At 59.6% G+C, this 16,572-nt stretch overlaps 9 protein-coding genes across 9 annotated transcripts; 4 read left to right on the top strand and 5 right to left on the bottom strand.

Annotated features, from left to right (window-relative positions):
- Positions 1 to 337: 337 nt before the first annotated feature.
- BBBOND_0207590 (stomatin-like protein, putative) lies at positions 338 to 1,620 on the bottom strand (the record flags this gene model as incomplete). The annotated part of the gene is made up of 5 exons (XM_012912336.1): positions 338 to 588; positions 624 to 816; positions 852 to 1,142; positions 1,178 to 1,313; positions 1,349 to 1,620. 5 exons carry the CDS (start codon positions 1,618 to 1,620, stop codon positions 338 to 340), a joined length of 1,143 nt encoding a protein of 380 aa, XP_012767790.1.
- Positions 1,621 to 1,732: 112 nt separating this feature from the next.
- Positions 1,733 to 2,328, bottom strand: BBBOND_0207600 (hypothetical protein; the record flags this gene model as incomplete). The annotated part of the gene is made up of 5 exons (XM_012912337.1): positions 1,733 to 1,761; positions 1,797 to 1,919; positions 1,957 to 2,019; positions 2,056 to 2,094; positions 2,130 to 2,328. 5 exons carry the CDS (start codon positions 2,326 to 2,328, stop codon positions 1,733 to 1,735), a joined length of 453 nt encoding a protein of 150 aa, XP_012767791.1.
- A 594-nt stretch (positions 2,329 to 2,922) lies between these two features.
- Positions 2,923 to 3,900, bottom strand: BBBOND_0207610 (hypothetical protein, conserved; the record flags this gene model as incomplete). The annotated part of the gene is made up of 1 exon (XM_012912338.1): positions 2,923 to 3,900. One exon carries the CDS (start codon positions 3,898 to 3,900, stop codon positions 2,923 to 2,925), a length of 978 nt encoding a protein of 325 aa, XP_012767792.1.
- Positions 3,901 to 4,625: 725 nt separating this feature from the next.
- On the top strand, positions 4,626 to 5,030 carry BBBOND_0207620 (hypothetical protein, conserved; the record flags this gene model as incomplete). The annotated part of the gene is made up of 1 exon (XM_012912339.1): positions 4,626 to 5,030. One exon carries the CDS (start codon positions 4,626 to 4,628, stop codon positions 5,028 to 5,030), a length of 405 nt encoding a protein of 134 aa, XP_012767793.1.
- A 321-nt stretch (positions 5,031 to 5,351) lies between these two features.
- On the top strand, positions 5,352 to 6,171 carry BBBOND_0207630 (hypothetical protein, conserved; the record flags this gene model as incomplete). The annotated part of the gene is made up of 5 exons (XM_012912340.1): positions 5,352 to 5,512; positions 5,553 to 5,620; positions 5,658 to 5,911; positions 5,953 to 6,102; positions 6,139 to 6,171. The coding sequence occupies 5 exons, from the start codon at positions 5,352 to 5,354 to the stop codon at positions 6,169 to 6,171; spliced, it is 666 nt and encodes a 221-aa protein (XP_012767794.1).
- Positions 6,172 to 6,228: 57 nt separating this feature from the next.
- BBBOND_0207640 (ribosomal protein L21 domain containing protein, putative) lies at positions 6,229 to 6,951 on the top strand (the record flags this gene model as incomplete). Its single annotated transcript, XM_012912341.1, has 1 exon — positions 6,229 to 6,951. The coding sequence occupies one exon, from the start codon at positions 6,229 to 6,231 to the stop codon at positions 6,949 to 6,951; it is 723 nt and encodes a 240-aa protein (XP_012767795.1).
- Positions 6,952 to 7,362: 411 nt separating this feature from the next.
- On the bottom strand, positions 7,363 to 10,343 carry BBBOND_0207650 (elongation factor Tu GTP binding domain containing protein, putative; the record flags this gene model as incomplete). Its single annotated transcript, XM_012912342.1, has 2 exons — positions 7,363 to 9,177; positions 9,216 to 10,343. The coding sequence occupies 2 exons, from the start codon at positions 10,341 to 10,343 to the stop codon at positions 7,363 to 7,365; spliced, it is 2,943 nt and encodes a 980-aa protein (XP_012767796.1).
- A 500-nt stretch (positions 10,344 to 10,843) lies between these two features.
- Positions 10,844 to 13,300, top strand: BBBOND_0207660 (DEAD/DEAH box helicase and helicase conserved C-terminal domain containing protein, putative; the record flags this gene model as incomplete). Its single annotated transcript, XM_012912343.1, has 1 exon — positions 10,844 to 13,300. The coding sequence occupies one exon, from the start codon at positions 10,844 to 10,846 to the stop codon at positions 13,298 to 13,300; it is 2,457 nt and encodes an 818-aa protein (XP_012767797.1).
- Positions 13,301 to 13,656: 356 nt separating this feature from the next.
- Positions 13,657 to 16,548, bottom strand: BBBOND_0207670 (tetratricopeptide repeat domain containing protein, putative; the record flags this gene model as incomplete). The annotated part of the gene is made up of 8 exons (XM_012912344.1): positions 13,657 to 13,962; positions 14,064 to 14,117; positions 14,160 to 14,286; positions 14,423 to 14,496; positions 14,532 to 15,392; positions 15,434 to 15,912; positions 15,956 to 16,271; positions 16,312 to 16,548. 8 exons carry the CDS (start codon positions 16,546 to 16,548, stop codon positions 13,657 to 13,659), a joined length of 2,454 nt encoding a protein of 817 aa, XP_012767798.1.
- Positions 16,549 to 16,572: the final 24 nt, after the last annotated feature.

Genomic DNA, 16,572 nt, shown 5'->3' on the forward strand with positions numbered 1-16,572 from the left:
TGACTTCCCGCTCCGCGCCGATTATATTGACAAGTATTAATTCACTAGGAAACCGTGGGATTCCCCTTCGCCGCGAGCTAGGCGGCGACGCACTGTCTAAATCGGCCGGGTATCAAGCTCACTAGTCCGGCGGCGCGGATTTAGATCACGCGACGCATATTGCCATTACAGCCACAGCAAGTCGCTGCACGGGCATCTGGCGGCGAGATCGCCGGAAAACTGCCGAAGGTGGGCATGGTAGCGCGCGAGGGCTGCGGCGCGCACAGATGCAAATTTTAAAGTTAACAGACCCAGTGAACGACTTGCTTATATGGAAAACGAGATACGGCATGCGTGGTCATGCGGGTGAGCTGCTCTCGTTGGCCGGTGCGCGCTCAAGCGGCGGCGGCGGCGGCATCAGTTCCACCGGCTGCTCGGGGGCCTGGCTGTCCTTGCCGAGCGCCTTGAAAAGGGTGACCGCCTGCGTTATCATCTCGTTGACATTGCCGACGTTGGCGGGAAGCACCACGGTGGTGGACTGCTTCGCCAGGTTGTCGAACGCAGCGATGTACCGCTCGGCCAGCCGCAGACCGACGGCGTCCACAGTGCCTGAAAGCCGTGTACTCGACGGGGCTGGAGCGTACCTGTTTCCCGCAGAGTGCTCGTTATCTTCTGCAGGGCGTAAGCAGTGGCGTCGGCGCGCTCACGCTCGGCTATGGCCTCGCCCTCGGCCTTCAGGATGGACGTCTGCCGCTGCGACACGGCCATGTTGATCTCGCTCTCCTTGTCGCCCTCGCTGCGCAGAATTGTCGACCGCTTGTAGCGCTCAGCTTCCACCTAGAAACACTGTGACACTAGCGGACGCAGCCCACCTGGCGCTCCATGGCGGCAACGATGTTCTTCGGCAGCGTTATGTCGCGGATCTCGCAGCGCATGCACACCATGCCCCAGTTGCTCGCAGCGGCGTTTATGGCCTCCACGATCTTCTTGTTCAGGTTGTCGCGCTCCAGGAACGTCGTGAACAGCGACAGCTTGCCCAGCTCCGACCGCATCGTCGTCTGCGCCATCTGGGTCATGGCGAAGATGGGGTCCTCGATGCCGTACGACGCGTGGTACGGGTCCACGCACTTCACGTACAGCACGCCGTCGATCTGGAGGATCACCTGAACGCGATGTTGCGGCGACCCGGGAGACGTACATTGTCCTTGGTGATGGCCGTCTGGTTGGGCAGCACTATGGCGTCCTCCTTCAGCGAATGCACGTACGATATGCGGTCGATCAGCGGCAGCAGGATGTGCACGCCGGCGCCGATGGTGCGGCTGAACTTGCCAAACCTGCACAGCGTTGGAGGTGACGCACCTAGACCCACCTCTCCACGACGTACACCGTCTGCTGAGGCACGATCACGAAGCCGAAATGCGACCGCTTCCCGGCCTTCTCGCGCATGTAGTTCACGGTGGTGAGGTGCCTGGCGCCGGCAGGCGACGACGCTGCCTGGGCGAACGGGGCCCGGGCGACGAGGCGCGGCGTCACGACCAGACTGGAGTAGAAGCGATTAGGTGACCATATTGAACGTCTCAAGGTGTCTCTGCAGTGGTTCAGCAATACAGTGCCGCTCATAGCTCTGAGGCGCGACGTCATCACGCAAACATAGTGGCAACAAACCGTCGTTGGACGCGCCGGCGGCGGGTATGAACGTCGCCGCCCACTTATCCAGTACTCTTCACACATCTCAGCGCAACCGCAAGTAAACTTACTCTTCTATCTTCAGGAAGTTGAAATCTGCGTAGAATGCGATCGCGCAGCTCACAACCTACCGCTTCCCTGCGCCTCGAGCGCCGCGAGGATCTGCTCCAGCAGAAACCCCGAAGCCTGATGCGAAGACGCATTCGGACGATTGCCGGACTTGCTTTGCGTATGTTCCGCGATGGAAGCGATGTCTGAGCGCCGTTACAGCGGCACGTCGGCGCCACTTACACGTGATGATCCTGGCGTTGGATTTACCCACGAGCGCCTCGATGCGGTCGTACACATCCTTCTCTGAGGTCCATGGCAGTGGATGTGTGAGGTGCTAACCATGCTGTTCCATAGACTCCGGGTCTTTCACCGGGATCCCTGCGACGGTGTGAACTGCCGTTGCAGACACCTACCAGCGGTTTCGAGCAGCGCGGAGAACTGCTGCAGCCGAGAGTCATCGTGCTCCTTGTCGCTGCCGACCTGCTGGATGTTGTTCAGCACGTCGTCCATGCCGAACGACTCCCGTGCCTCCTGCCGGGAGGCGGCGGGGTTGATGCCGAAGCACCGCAGCGCGGCACACAACGCGAAAAAAACAATTGCTACGGACTTCATTATGCTATTTCACACTAAAGTTGTGGATGTGTACACCGCGGCGAGCGGACGCGCCCAGCACAGCGTGCAATGTGGGAGGCTGGAATCACTCTGCAACGACGGGAATGCATACGGCATGAGTCGTGTGCCACACACCAGACGCAACATGTACACGTCGTTCAGTGGCACTGCAATCAGCTGTATGAGCGTTTAACGGTGGAATCCACACCGCCGTCTACACGACGTCGGCAGACTGACGCCATCTTCAGCTCCGGTCAAATAGCGTAATAACCAAGTGACATAATTAGACGATGCCGAGGGTAGCGTTTGCGCATATTAGCGTGATGGGTCACGTAGATTTGCATCGTTTGAGACCGTAGGCTGCTGTCTTGTACGGACGCTCACCTTACTGCGGACGCTCAGCGCATTCTGGCTGGTGCTCAGGAGGCGCGTCACGGCCTAGCGCGTTGCTGACGTCACTACATACGATATAGAGCTGTAATGACACTTAGATGGTACATTCTGGCAGAATATTAACCGCTGCGTAGTTTTCAAATTCGGGCTTCTTTCGGCATGCGCCTTGGTGAAATGGGCCACTCCTGAGGGTACGTTGGCTTAAACGCGGCTCTTTTCCAGGGCCTCGCGGCGCGCCTTGGCCAGCGCCTCCTTCTTGGCCTCGAACTCGACCTGCTTGCGCTGCTTCTCCAGGGTCTCTATCTTCCTGCGCTCGATGGCCTCCAGACGGACGCGCTCGGCCTCGGCCTCGCGGGCCTTCTTGGCCGCGTTCACACGGGCCTTCTCGGCGGCGACAACCTCGGAGCGCTGTATCTGCGAGTTTATTTTGTTCGTGTTCACGGCCTCCTTCAGCTTCTGCTTCGTCTCGCGGACAGCACTCGACAGCGCCTCGATCTTGGAAGCGGCGTTCTTCAGACCCTGGCCCTTCACGGTGATGCTCATCTTGCTGATTTCGTCGACCTTGAACTTGCTGGCGGTCTTCATGACGTACGCGGGCACGGAGGCCTTCGCCTCCCACTGCAGCTTCTTGCCGAGGGCACGCTTGCCCGACTTGCCCTCGCCGGTGAGGCTGCCGGGGATTTCCACGTGGCCTTCGCTGCTCACGACGCTGCTGGTTTCGCGGCTGTCGTCCATGCCGTCCACCAGCTCCATCGCACCAACGTCAACGCCCTCAGCGTTAACGTCCACGCCCTCATCCTCCATCTCGGCAGCAGCGGCAGGGGTCTCCTCGCCCGCTTCCTCCACAGCGTCTGCTTCGGGTGATTCGACTTCGCCCTCCTCGACCTCATCGGACTCGTGCTCTTTCTCGTCTCCGCAGGTGCAGTAGGCGTCGCATTCGCCCTCCTCATCCGCCTCCTCGTCGCCGAGCTCAGTCACCTCGTCCGCTTTGAACTCCTCATCGGCCAACTCGCCGTCGCCCTCCTCACTCGCTTCCTCGGCCTGGAAATCCTCGCCAAACTCACCCTCGTAGTCCTCGGCGCCCAGTTCCTTTTCGAAGGACTCCGAAGCCTCAGCCTCGCCTTCCTCAGAGTACGCCTCGACTTCGACGGGGTAGTCGTACTCGTTTACGTCGGCCATTGTTAAAAAGTTAGTTTAAAGTGGCAGTAAGCTTTGAAGACAAAGTGCAAAGCGGTTACAGGTAGATGTGACAACGAGCAAATTATTGACTGCACGTCACAAGGAAGGAAGCTAAATGGAAATACGTCCGCGAGACGCTTTTCGAGGTTAGGCCAAGACAGCTAGATCTGATCACGACGTCGCAGCCGAAAATAATGCGACGTCTTGATGTCACAGATCCGCAGCGAAAACCTTCGTGGCACGGCGGAACGTTTGTCAACGTGTCCAAATCAAACGCAAGTTCGCACGGCGAGGTATGCCTAGACCTAAGCAAGGCACGGCGTCGTCACCGGCGTGGCAGCCAAAAAATTGATGACGCAAATAGACAGCTGAAGACGTTTCAAAATAATATGCTATGAGCAGAATGAGTTGGCGACAGACGTTTGTAAGATTTTAGCCGTGTCTCTTAGCGATAATCGGCATTTTAGAGGCCAATCGCCTCCCGAAGAGCCGGTGTGTAATCGCAGCGCAAACGCGTCCTTCTGCTACACACAATGACGTAAATATACAGCTATGTCAAACGAGATTGTGCACATTGTATTGCGCTGCGGAAATAGCTCCACAGTACCCACAACGTTAACCGGGGCGGGAAGCAGCGACGGGAAAGACCGTCGCTGCCGTCGGTTAATAGTTCGCCGTCGTAGCACTGCAGTGAAAATGCGCCTGTGATAACAAACGTAATTCCAATGGAATCGCAGACAGAAGCCGACGTGGCGGCAGCGCATAATCCCGAGGTCGTCGACCAGGTTACAACGCCGCTGGTGTTGCTGGCGTATAACGCTCCAGCGGACTACACGCTGTACAATTTTCAGGACATGATAGCCGAGAAAGTCGGGGAGGTAGGGCAGCTGTCTATCATCGCGCCGTTCCCCTGGCAGGATCGCACGTCTTGCCCATGGAAGATCATCTGTAATGACCGACGTGGCTACGACGCTATGTTGGCGATGAAGCACGTGTGGCTGAAGAACGAGTCCGGCGGCGACAGCACGTCGGCGATCACCTTTGTTGCCGGCGACCTGGACGACATACCGGACATACCCTTCAAGGAGGATGAGCAGCTGCTCATGTCTGAACACTGCAACGCCAAGTAGGCTGTTGGATGCGCTCTTATACGGCGCCTCAAGCACTACTGGAGGGTTGTTGGCGGAATAACGCCTACTCATCAAGGTCAATGCGGCGTCAGTCACGACATCGCGGTGTAGTGTCTAAAACGACATCCGCATCACAATCGCAACTTTACACCGTACACATACCAATTACATTGAAGCTTTACACATTTCCTACGTTTTTGCCAGTAGTGGTAGCGTTGTGACTGTTCCAGTTGCCCGGATTGGTGGCGAGTGTGTAATGGCGTAAGCCGCATATTGCGTTGCGTGGGCTGCACATCGGAATCTGACACTCGGCATCGCATAATGGGTGTGCTTGCGCCGCTGCTGATGATCGCTATGGCCGGTACGGCCTGCGGCCGCCGGGACAACTCGCTCACAAGTGTGCTCGTCCGATACATCGCCGAACGCTCCGCATACAAGAAAGGTGACCAGGAGTACGCGCGCATCACGCAGGCGCCTATGGTGTAAGTTTGGCGGTGCTGTGTACGGCTTCACGGCACGCAGGAAGATGCACCTCCGCAAGGTGTTCCTGCCGTCAACCATGCACGCGGCGATGAAGGACGACATGGCCGGTAGGTGAAAACATGCCCAACGCTAATGAACACTCAGAGAAACTTGTTGAACGTAAGGAAACGCAGAACTCACACCAGAGTCATCGAAAATCAGGGGCCGGAGAAGTGGACCGTGACAACGAATTCGCCAGGAAAGAAATCACGGAGTCGCTGGGCGCCGTTGACGAGCTGGAGCGGCTGGCGGGCGAGCCTGTGAACAAGATGGTGGCGCATAATTTCCATGAGCAAGAGTTCAAGGCCACCTTTGCCGGAGCACATCAGAGGCCGCAGAACGTCGCAGGGATCATGCAGGTAGGCAAAGGACATACACACAGCCGCTCATCGGCACTCAGCAATCAACTGGTCTATCGGACTACGCCGTGCTGCCGGCACGGCCAGTCAACGAAGCCCCTCAACCGTACACCTTGCTGGAGCGTCGTAAGCGGAAGTCATCCGAACTGGTTGACCAAGACGCCGAGCGTCTACACGTTCCGCTGTTCGCGGTGAGTTGTTCAATATAATGTCTAAAATTGGTGCAGGAGCGCGGTGATGAGAGGGTCGCAACGGCCTGATGTGCAGCGGCACCGCACAGGAGATTCCGCGGCGGATTCCCAACGGCAATCGCAATTATGTACAGAGGAGCAACATGGCTGCCAGCACTATTATTTAGCACCTGCGCGGTGGCCTTCCTGCGCAGGCAAGGCGCCGCAAGGCTGCCGGTCTCAGGACACTATCGCAACACGGCGGCGAGCGCCATCCTCGACTGGCCGGCGCACGACAAGCTCGCGCAGCGCGAGGACGGATACGACCGCACGGGCTCGTACGCAGTGGTACACATTTCGGGGGTGCCCAGGTGGCTGGAACGCGGAAGGTTCTACGACGTCAACCGCGTGCAACAGCAGGTGGGCGCCAATGTCTACCTCCACAGGGTAGCATTCTTCCAATCGGAGGAGGGCTGGTACGTACACGGGGAGCCGTACCTCGAAAACGTGCGGGTGCTCTGCAAGGTGCTCAAGCACTTCAGGGGACCCAAGATGCATACACTCAAGTTCAGGTCCAAGAAGCACTACAAACGCAAAATCGGGTTCAGGCCCGAACTCACGCGCCTGCAGGTGGAGGCGTTCGAGGTCATCCCTCACGGCGAGCGCTGGGTCGACGAGGACCCGATATATGTGCCCCTGACGAGGATAGAGCAGCTGAGGAGGCCGAGTCTCGAGCTGCCCAAACTCAAGCGAAACACAATATACAGACTCACGGAGACCGAAAAACGCATGTTGGAGGGAGATCCGCTCGCGCATTTCGACCCCGTGTATAACCAAATCTTTGTCGCAAACCGGACAATGCAGTTGTAATATACGCCCAACGCCACCGGCTGAAACGGGGCAAAAACGAATAGTTATGTATGGTATATGATTCATCATAATGTGGGATGCTGTGTGCCTCTCGGGCGCCAAAGATTTTGGTAGGGTGGTAGTGAGGGATGTGCTCCCATGGTGGATTCGTTCCCAGTTAAGCGGCTGATGGCGGCGGCCTCTTTACGAGTCCGGCACGTGGTGCCATAGCAGAGTACATTTAACGTCATCGCGGCGCATTAATGCAGCTTCCGATGGCATCCGTGCATTGGTGGCTGCTGCCGACTGCAGTAGGCTAAGCTGCGGAACCCGCTGCCGCTAACGGCGCCACTGGCGACTTCTGTGAAAACCACGATGCAACACATATGTACCTGCTAACGGTGTATAGCGTTTATATTGGCGTTTTGCAGTTCACTGTAGAATGCTTTCGGACACCACGCCGAACAGAGGAGGCAGGGGCTCCTTGGTGTACGAGACGATCTCGTCACCCAGCTTGGCCTCCGTGTCGCAGTTGCGGAAGACCAGGCAGTTGTTGTTGTCGCCCTTCAGCAGCTCGGTGGCGTTTTTGCGCGAGGACTGCATCGACGCGATGGCAAGCTCACGCGCAAGGACCTTGCCTTCGCGAATCAGCATGCACAGGTTGCCCTGGCGCACCGTACCCGACAGCACGCTGGTGCCCACGGCCTGCCGTTTGCCCACGCCCTTCAGGCTGATGCTGCCCACCTGGGTCACGCTCATGCTGGCCTCCTGCTTCAACACGTACGTGGGCCCGAAATAAAAGTCGAACATGCGCTCAATGTCGTTGAACAGCTCGTACACGACGTTGTGGGTGCGCGTCAGCTCGGGCACCGGTATTCCCTTGGGCGGCGGAGTGGAGAACCCCAGGAACGCCACGTTGCCCGCCTCCACGAACTGCGAGTCGCTGCGGTTGAAAGCGCCGACGTTGCTGGAGACGACGCGAATTGGGTTCCACGACGACAATAGCGGCGTCACGTCGGTAGTGTGGGTTTCAACATAGCCGCGATCTTTCAGGTGGCTGACGTCACAGTCAGCGCGCTTGCGCTCGTTGAACTCCGCGATCCACTCCAGCACAGCGTCCAACCCGCCCTGGTCGCCGCAGCGCAGCACGACGCAGAGCTCCGGGATCGGTTTGGCGTCTAACCTTTCGCCCTTCGTCGGCCTACGCCCACCATCGCCCACGACGGTGGGTGCGGCTGTGGTGGCTGTACCCGCTGACGGAGCTGCGGTCAAGCGGTGGCTGGCATTTGCCGACCTGCGTTTCGCCAATGCCGCGAGCTTCTGGGCCTTGGCCTGGGACTCGCGCTGCTGCACGAACAAACCCGCGCACGGCGTGCTGTACGGCCAGCTTACCTGCACTATGTCCGACGGAAACGCCTGCTTGACAGGGCGCCCGTTCGGGTCGAACATCCGCTTGACCTTGCCGTAGGACTCGCCGCAGACCAGCCAGTCGCCCTCGCGCAGCACGCCGCTCCTCACGATCGTCCGCAGGCAATCACCCCAAGTCGGGTGGCGTTCGGTCTCGAAGACGTACGCAGCGCCTGGCATGGACGCGTCGACCGTCAGATTCAAACGCTCACCCAAGTCAAACAGGGCCCCGGCGAGCTCGTCCACGTTCTTGCCGGATTTGGCAGAAATGTACACTACGGGCACGTCTGACAGGTCGAGCCCGCAATCCTCCAGCATACCGCGCACGTGCAAGCCCGCGTCGATGTCGATTTTGTTCACAGCGACCACGTACGGCAGATCGTTGCGCCGGATGAGCTCGATGGCCTCCCGCGTCTGCGGCATCACCCCGTCGTCGGCCGCCACGACGAGGATCACCACGTCGGCGCAGCGCACGCCACGGTCGCGCATACGCCCGAACGCAGCGTGGCCGGGGGTGTCGACGAACACCAGAGGACCGCGCTCCAGCTGGATTTTGAACGCCCCCAGCTTCTGCGTGATACGGCCGGACTCCCCAGCGGCGATATTAGACCTCTGCAGGGTGTCCAGCAAAGTGGTCTTCCCGTGGTCGACGTGGCCCATTATGGTCACCACCAGGGAGCGCTTGACCTCCATCTTGGTGGCGCGCGAGATGGTGACGCCCTCGCGCGATTCCGCGAAGTCGACTCGAAACGGGATCCCGAGCTCCTCAACGATGAAGCTGGCCTCGTCAACGCTCAGATGGGCGGGGTCGCAATCCAGCTCCTCCACGAGTGAAATGATCTGGCACACATTTTATCATAGAAGTAATGCTGGCATACCTTGTTTGCATCTACATTGAGATATGAGGCGATGGTGTCGGCGGTGAGACGTTGCACGGTAACCTGGTTGCTAGTCACCGCTTTCCGGTTGCTGCCGGAGCGCTCTGCAGCCCGGGAGTAGTCCAGCTGGGCCAGTTGGGCACAAATTTTTGAATCTGAAGCATCAGCACGATATGCACTGTTTGTGGTATCACGGGGGGCGCTGTGGTTGGCGTTTGTGGCTGATGACTCGGCAGCTGCAGCGGAAGCAGGTGGCTGCGACGAGGCCGCTGACGCCCTGGACTGGATGGAGCTGAGCAGGCTCTGGAGGTCATCATCCAGCGACTTGTCGGATATCAGCGTTCTGTTTGACGCTTTGTAGCTCCACGTGGCGCCGGTATCCCCCGCAGTTTCGATGCTGCCGGTTTCCAAAAACGACAGCACGCGCTGCAGCAGCTCCTCTTTGCTGCACGTGTCCCGGCCGGTCAACGCTTTGATCCGATGCAGCAGAAACGACATGTGCGCGGGACTTATCATGTAGTGCTTGCTGTTCGCAACCGGCGGTTGGATCGCATGTGGAGCGGCGGCGCCAAACGCCGAGGCGTCTGACAGCAGCAGCTCACGCACCTCCTTCACGGACGACATCAGCTGTGGATCCACACCCTCATATCTCAGCAGTTGGTATTCCACTTCCTCGTCCACTGCGTATTGCGCGTCGGAGTGGCTGGCAGCACCGCATTTAGTTGCTGGGTCTGCGTTTTGGTGGCCGGTGCATGGAGCGTTGCTGCCATGCCGCAACGCCGCAGCCAGTGACGCGTTTGACGACGCCTTTGCCGAGTTCAAGGCGGTCAAATTAACGGTCCGGCGCGTTTTTTCCGACACGCGGGATGCAGGTTTTATCGCACTCAACGCGTTGCGTGCCGCGGCCGGGCCGACTAACGCAGCCGTTGCTTGGCCACCTTTGCCTTGGGGAAACACCACAAACTTCTTTATGCTGCGATATAGAGCACTTTTCGAGCTTCCGGTGTGCCCTGGGGTCTCGGGGAACTCTTTGGGCTTCCTAAGATAGTCTTTCAAGTCCACAGCGCCGCTGTCCAAACGCGGAGTGCCCTGCCTGCTCAGGATACCCCGGGCTCTGCTGAGCGCCATTGTTGCACCCCTCACCCACTATAGGCAGCGCAATGGGCAGCAGTTCGTATCTGTGGAAGCGCAAGTGAAAGATGCGCCTCCACCAGAAGCAGGGGTTACACTGCTGTGGAAGATCCTTAAGGTTGCCGCAGCGGCGTGTCCCTGGTTGAGCGTAGAATCGCGATATTGCTCACCTATGCGCGTCCTGAAGCGCTAATGACGCGCCATTTCGGCGCTGCAATATCGCAGGGGAGCACGAAACGCCAACTTTGGGAGATGCAACGATGGACAGACCGCGCGATGACCAGACGTATCACCGGCTGCGGCCACATTGCCCGCCTTCCGGCATAAAAACAGCCGCGCAATGATGTTAGGCGCGGCTTGCAGGGTGGCAGTGCCAACTGTGGCGGTATTGCGGCAAAAGTCGCCACACATCAACGCCTTCGTAAGAAGGCGCGACGCCGGCCCGCTCAGTAGGGACTTCCACGGCCAGAATCGGCCCCTATCGCAATTCAGTCAAAATGAAATCGGATTCGGCAGGTGCGTCGGCCAAGAAGAAGGCTGCCGGCGGCACCGGCGCGTTCGGATTGCTCGGCCTCAACAAGACGCTCTGCTACGCGCTAGAGCACAGACTCAGGTACAAGCAGCCGTCCGCCATACAGCGGAAAACCATACCCGCCGTGCTCCAGGGGCGCGACATCGTATGTATAGCGCGCACTGGCTCAGGGAAGACGGTGGCGTACCTGGCGCCGATTGTACAGATGCTAGAGTCACACTCCAGGACTGTGGGACTGCGGTGCCTGGTGCTGCTGCCCAGCCGCGAGCTCGCGCTCCAGGTGGCCTCGGTCCTGAAGAAGTTCATCAACTTCTCGAAGCAGGCGGATGCTCTGCGCAGCGCCACGCTGATTGGCGGAGAGGCCCTGGAGAGCCAGTTCGGCGCGCTGACATTCAACCCCGACATCGCAGTAGCAACACCGGGACGACTATCGCAGCATATCGTGGAGAAGAGCATCGAGCTCAACCTCTTATCGCATTTCATCATAGACGAAGCGGACAAGCTGTTCGAGATGGGATTCCTGCCGGACGTGTACCGCATATTCTCGATGCTGCCGGAGAAAAGGCAGACCGTGCTGGCGAGCGCGACGCTCCCGTCCGAGATCACGGACTTCGTAAAGTTCGGCCTGAGGAACCCGGTGGTGGCACAGGTCGACAAGGACATGCAGATCAACGAGCAGCTGGAGCTAAGATTCATCTACACAAGGACGGAGGACAAAATAGCCGTGCTCGTCAAGCTGCTGCGCTTCAGCGAAGAGAACGAGCGGACAATCGTGTTCGTGGCCACAAAGCACCACGTGGAGTTCTTCCGCGCGCTGCTGGCGGCCACGGGCCTCACTGTCTCCGCGGTGTACGGCGCCATGGACATGACTGCACGGTCGCAGCAAATGTCGCTGTTCAGGTCGTGCAAGACCAAGGTGCTGATAGTCACGGATTTGGCGGCGCGTGGGCTGGATTTGCCCATGGTGGATTGCGTCGTGAATTTCGACTTCCCGCACTCATCCAAGCTGTTCATACACAGGGTGGGGCGCACGGCCAGAGCTGGGCGGCAAGGCACGGCGCTGTCGCTCGTGACGCCGTACGACTTCGCCTTCTGCTTCGAGATACTCACGGTGATAGGGCGGAAGCTCCTTGTGTCCAAGGAGCCGGTTGTCGGAAACGACACATGCATCATCGGCACGGTGGGCGACATAAGCGTGACGATGGAAAAGGTGGCATCGATCCTCCAGAGTGACGCGGAGGTAGAGAGTCTGAAGAAGTCGATGGACGCGTCGTATAACCTGTACTATAAAACACGTCCGAAGCCGTCCAAGAGTGCTGTCGACCAATCGCAGGGGCACTTGGAGGCACTCGGCGGGCTCAATGTGGTCGCGAACACCGTGCACCCGTCGTATGCTGGCGTCAAAAGTCACGGCGCGTCGGCAGGTGCGGAGTCAGGGGCGTCGACCAACGATGGTCCCGCTGAGGACGACCAGGAACAGGGGGTATCCGACCCAAAGCAAGATGCGGACGCCGCCTCCAAGAACGAGATCCTGGAGTTCCTGCATGGGTTCAGGCCGTCGTCGGCGAAGACCACCATCGTGACCACGCTGCCGGCCAGTTCCATCGCCACCATGGAACGCGCTAAGCACTACTCGAGGCAGTTCAAGAAGCTGGACTCAAGCGTACCCCTACCGGTGGACACCTCGACTGACTTCGAGGCCGTCGCGATCCCGCGAGGGCACGACGTCGCTCCGAAGCAGGACTTCCTAGTACCCTCCGCCGCCAGTACCGCCGCGCAGGACGAGCTCCGGCTCCCCAACATAACACTCAACATCACACCAGATTCCGAGGAGCTCATGCAGAAATCGAGGTTCCAGCGCAAGCAGCACTGGGACCCGAAGAAGAAGAAGTTCGTGCAGGTCACCGTCGACTCCATCACCAAACGCGTTATCAAGGACGAGAGCGGGCAGAAGGCCCGTGGCACCGTCGAGAACAAGGACCTCCTGAAGAAGTGGATGAAGACCACACGGAAGCGCATCCAGAAGGTTGGCGAGCAGGAGGAGGCGCCGCAACGCAAAAAGACAGCCAACGTCGTCAAGTTCGACGACGACGACGAGTCAGGCGGCGACAGCGACGGCGACGGCGATGGCAAGCCGAACTACGACGAGCTTATCCGCATGTTCCCCAAGCACGCGGCGACGTTGGAGTCGGCCAAGATGAAGAGGCCGCTGACGCACAAGCAGAAGCGTACCCTCAAGAGGCTTACCACCAAGCCCGACTTCGAAAAGATGCGCCCTGAAACCAAGGGCAAAAAGTCAGCCAAGGGGAAGAAGCGGACCAGGCTCAGCCAGCAGGAGTTCCGCAAGAAGGTGGAGCGCAAGATCGCGTCAAAGGGTGCGCCGCGACGCAGCAAGCTGATAGTTCGCAAGAAGCGGCGGTGATGCGCGGCGCACGCACGACGGCCAATATGAACACCGTTCAATCTGTCCAATGCACACAATCCACGAATGTGACCGTGCGAGCACGCACATTCGATTTGTTGCGTAGTATGTGGGTGGTTAGTTGTAGGTTAACTGGCCCAGCTGGGGGTACCCATGCATATGAATGGTCGCGTTATGTGGAGAAACAGCCGCGAAGTCCCTGCATCTACCGGCAGCGTAAGCACGCAATAACGCGATCAAGACACGTATATGCCAGCGGGTGTGCTTGTGTGTTTGCGTGATTAGTAAATGTTAACAAGTGGCTGCCGAGTGGCAGCTCCCACAGCGACTGGCTGAATGTCGCGGCGCAGCCCGGATTAAACGCTGTCTAACAGCTTCAGCGTGTCCTTCAGCGCCTCAGCTTTGCGGTTGAGGTCCTTCTCGCCGTGAAGCTGCTCCAGCTGCGTCTGGCAGTAGTACGCCGTCCTGACGACCGCCTCCAGGTCGCCGGCGGGCTCGGGCAACCAGCGCCGCAAAACCGCCGTGCCGCCAGCGCTAGCGTGCCCAGCGTCTTCAGCAGATGCACGCGCCTTCTGCGAGCGAGCTGCCGTGTGGGCGAAGAACAGCGCCGCCTTCAGCCTCCGCGCGAGACGGTCGGCCTTCAACAGGTACGAGTAGTCGCGCTGCGGCACATTGTCACACAAACAACCCACGCGCCCACCTTGAACAGAGGGGAGACCCTCGGCGGCGCCGCGTCCATAGCTCAGAACATACGGGAGTAGACTTTCTTCACGCGGTCCTCCTGCAGCTTGGCCTTCTTTTCCAAAACGGCGAGCAACTGACGGACCGTGAACGCGCACACCGCGACGCAACCACTCACCTGCTTCAAATCGGCGGCGTCGGGGAATTTGGAGACGCCCAGGCGCGCGTCGGCCAGGGCGTTATCGAGCTCGTTGAGCTTGTCGTAGGCGAAGGCGCGGCGGTAGATGGCCTTCGTGTTGTCGGGGCTGCGAGGTATTACACACCAGAGCGACGCATAGTGTCACGCAGAAACTTGGCGATGGCAGAGCGCCGACGGGTCCCGCCGTGCGGGCGCATCACGCCGGCGCCGTACGTAGACAGCACAACGATTCCACGACGCACCTTAACTCCAGCGCCTGCGAGCAGCAGCTGACCGCCTTCCTGTAGCTCGCTTCCGTGCCCATCTTGATGTAGCACTGCACAAATTTGACTCCGTCACCGCGGGACCAACCATGGCCAAGTTGAGGTTGCTCGCCAGCTTCAGCGAATCAAGCTCCGCCCGCTCCTCATCGTCGGGGCCGCTCACCTTCGAGCAGTACTGCAGCGCCTTCACGTAGTGCTGCGCGGCCATCTCGATGTTGCCGCCGGAGAACAGCGCGTTCCCCTCCAACCTGTTCTTGGCGGCGCGCTTCAGGCAGGTGGCCTTCGGCAGCGTCACGTCCATGTTCACCTCGGACACCGAGGAGAAGTCCGGGGCCATGGCGGAACGCTCGATCTCGGCGGCTTTGGCCTTCTCGGCCTCCTCCAGCGCCTGCACGTACGCAGGGCAGCGCTCGCGCACCTTGTCGCGGCACGCGTTCAGTTGCGATTCGCACGCCGACGCGCTCACGCCCTTGTCGCTGGCGGCGCTCAGCGCGAAGTCGTCCAGCGCGCTCAGGAACGGTTCCACCTCGTCCAGTTGCAGCTGCTGGCTGAAGGCGCCGCGGGCGTCGTTCCTCGTCTTGATGATGTACTGGTCGACCTCGTTCAGCACCGACCGCTTGCGGAACTCCTCGGACTCCACCACGCTGAACACATCGTCACGCGCGAGGGCAGCTTTGGCCTCGGATTCCTCGAGGGCTACAGCGGCGCCTGCAACCTCCAGCAGCGACGGCGCGTCTGCCCTGGCCAGGCACACAGCGCCGCTCGCGGTGGCGGACGTGGAGTCCAACGACATCCTCACCACCTGCGTTGCGCCCAGAGATTTGGCCGCTTCCGTAGCCAAAAGACGCACGAACGGGACGCGAGAACCACCGCCGATGGTCTCAATGGCCAGCAGGCTGCCAGGTTCCACATGCGCCAGCACGCGGTCCATCATGCCTTGCAAAGTGCCCTGAGGCGGCGTTAAATCAGTTGTGCGTGACTATGGCGTACCTTTAAGGGGTCACACATATCCTCGAAATCAACACGCGTAAGCACCGTTGAAAAGTCGTCGCCGTCCGCCAGCACGCGCTCGCAGTCGATCTTCACGTCAGCCACCACGCTGAGCTCCTTCAGCGCCTTGGCGCACGCCTTGTAGACGTTGAACGCCTGTCTGGACGGCGGCTGCAGGTCGACGCCGTGTTTATCCTTGATGGAGCCGCACACGAAGTTGGCCAGCTGCTCCACCATCTGGTACGTGCCGACGGCGTCGTTCGACTCCTCCGCCACGATGCGGTATTCCAGCTCGTCGCCCTTGGTCACCTCGGCCACGAAGAACGTGCAGTGGCAGAAGCCGACGTCCAGGAAGGCCACGTGCATCTTGGGCTGGCCGGTGGAAGACGTGAACTCGGTGAACACGTCCGGCAGGTGCGAGTCGCACCAGCGGCGCAACAGGCACTCACTCTGCTTGTACAGGCGGATACGCCCGAAACCTGTATGCAGATTCAGCACAGCAGTGTAGGGACATCAACTCACCCCAAGCTGCCAGTGCCCTGTATATGGCCACGTGTTGGTCCTGGGTGAAGTACTGCGGAACGGGGACCGATAGCTGGATCTGGTCGTTGGCGCGGGGGTCCGCCACGCCGAGCTGCTTGCGCACGGTATCCAGCAGACGGTTCACGAAAAACGCGAACACGTCGCGCGGCTGGACTGCACATTGCTGGTCGTCGAAGGTCACAGTAAAGGCAAGGTCCGTAGAGGCCTCATCCACGGGAAGCGAGAAGAGGTAACGGCGAGCGTTGATCAGGCTCAGCACCGGTTCCTCGGACAGATTGACGGTGTAAGGCAGCAGCTGCGGATCACGTGAGGGCATACAGGAACGCGAAACTTACGCACAAGGACGAGTTGAAGAGGCTGGTGCTCCTCAGGTCGGCCTCCTCACCGTAAAGCCTGCAGCCGGTCAGCCTTCCACGCTCAAAAACGCACCTAATGCGCTTGTCGTACGCGACTATCGTCGGAGTCTCGCGATTCGACAGCCGGTTCACGTGCAGCTCGATGGAATCGTTGCCGGGCCACGACACGCACACCTTGCTGGAGAAGCCGCCCAAATCGAGGCCGACGGTCGCCATGCTGGATGATTTCGGCAATTTAGC

The sequence above is a fragment of the Babesia bigemina genome (genome assembly GCF_000981445.1).
Source record: "Babesia bigemina genome assembly Bbig001, chromosome : II".
Taxonomy (NCBI): Eukaryota; Apicomplexa; class Aconoidasida; order Piroplasmida; family Babesiidae; genus Babesia; species Babesia bigemina.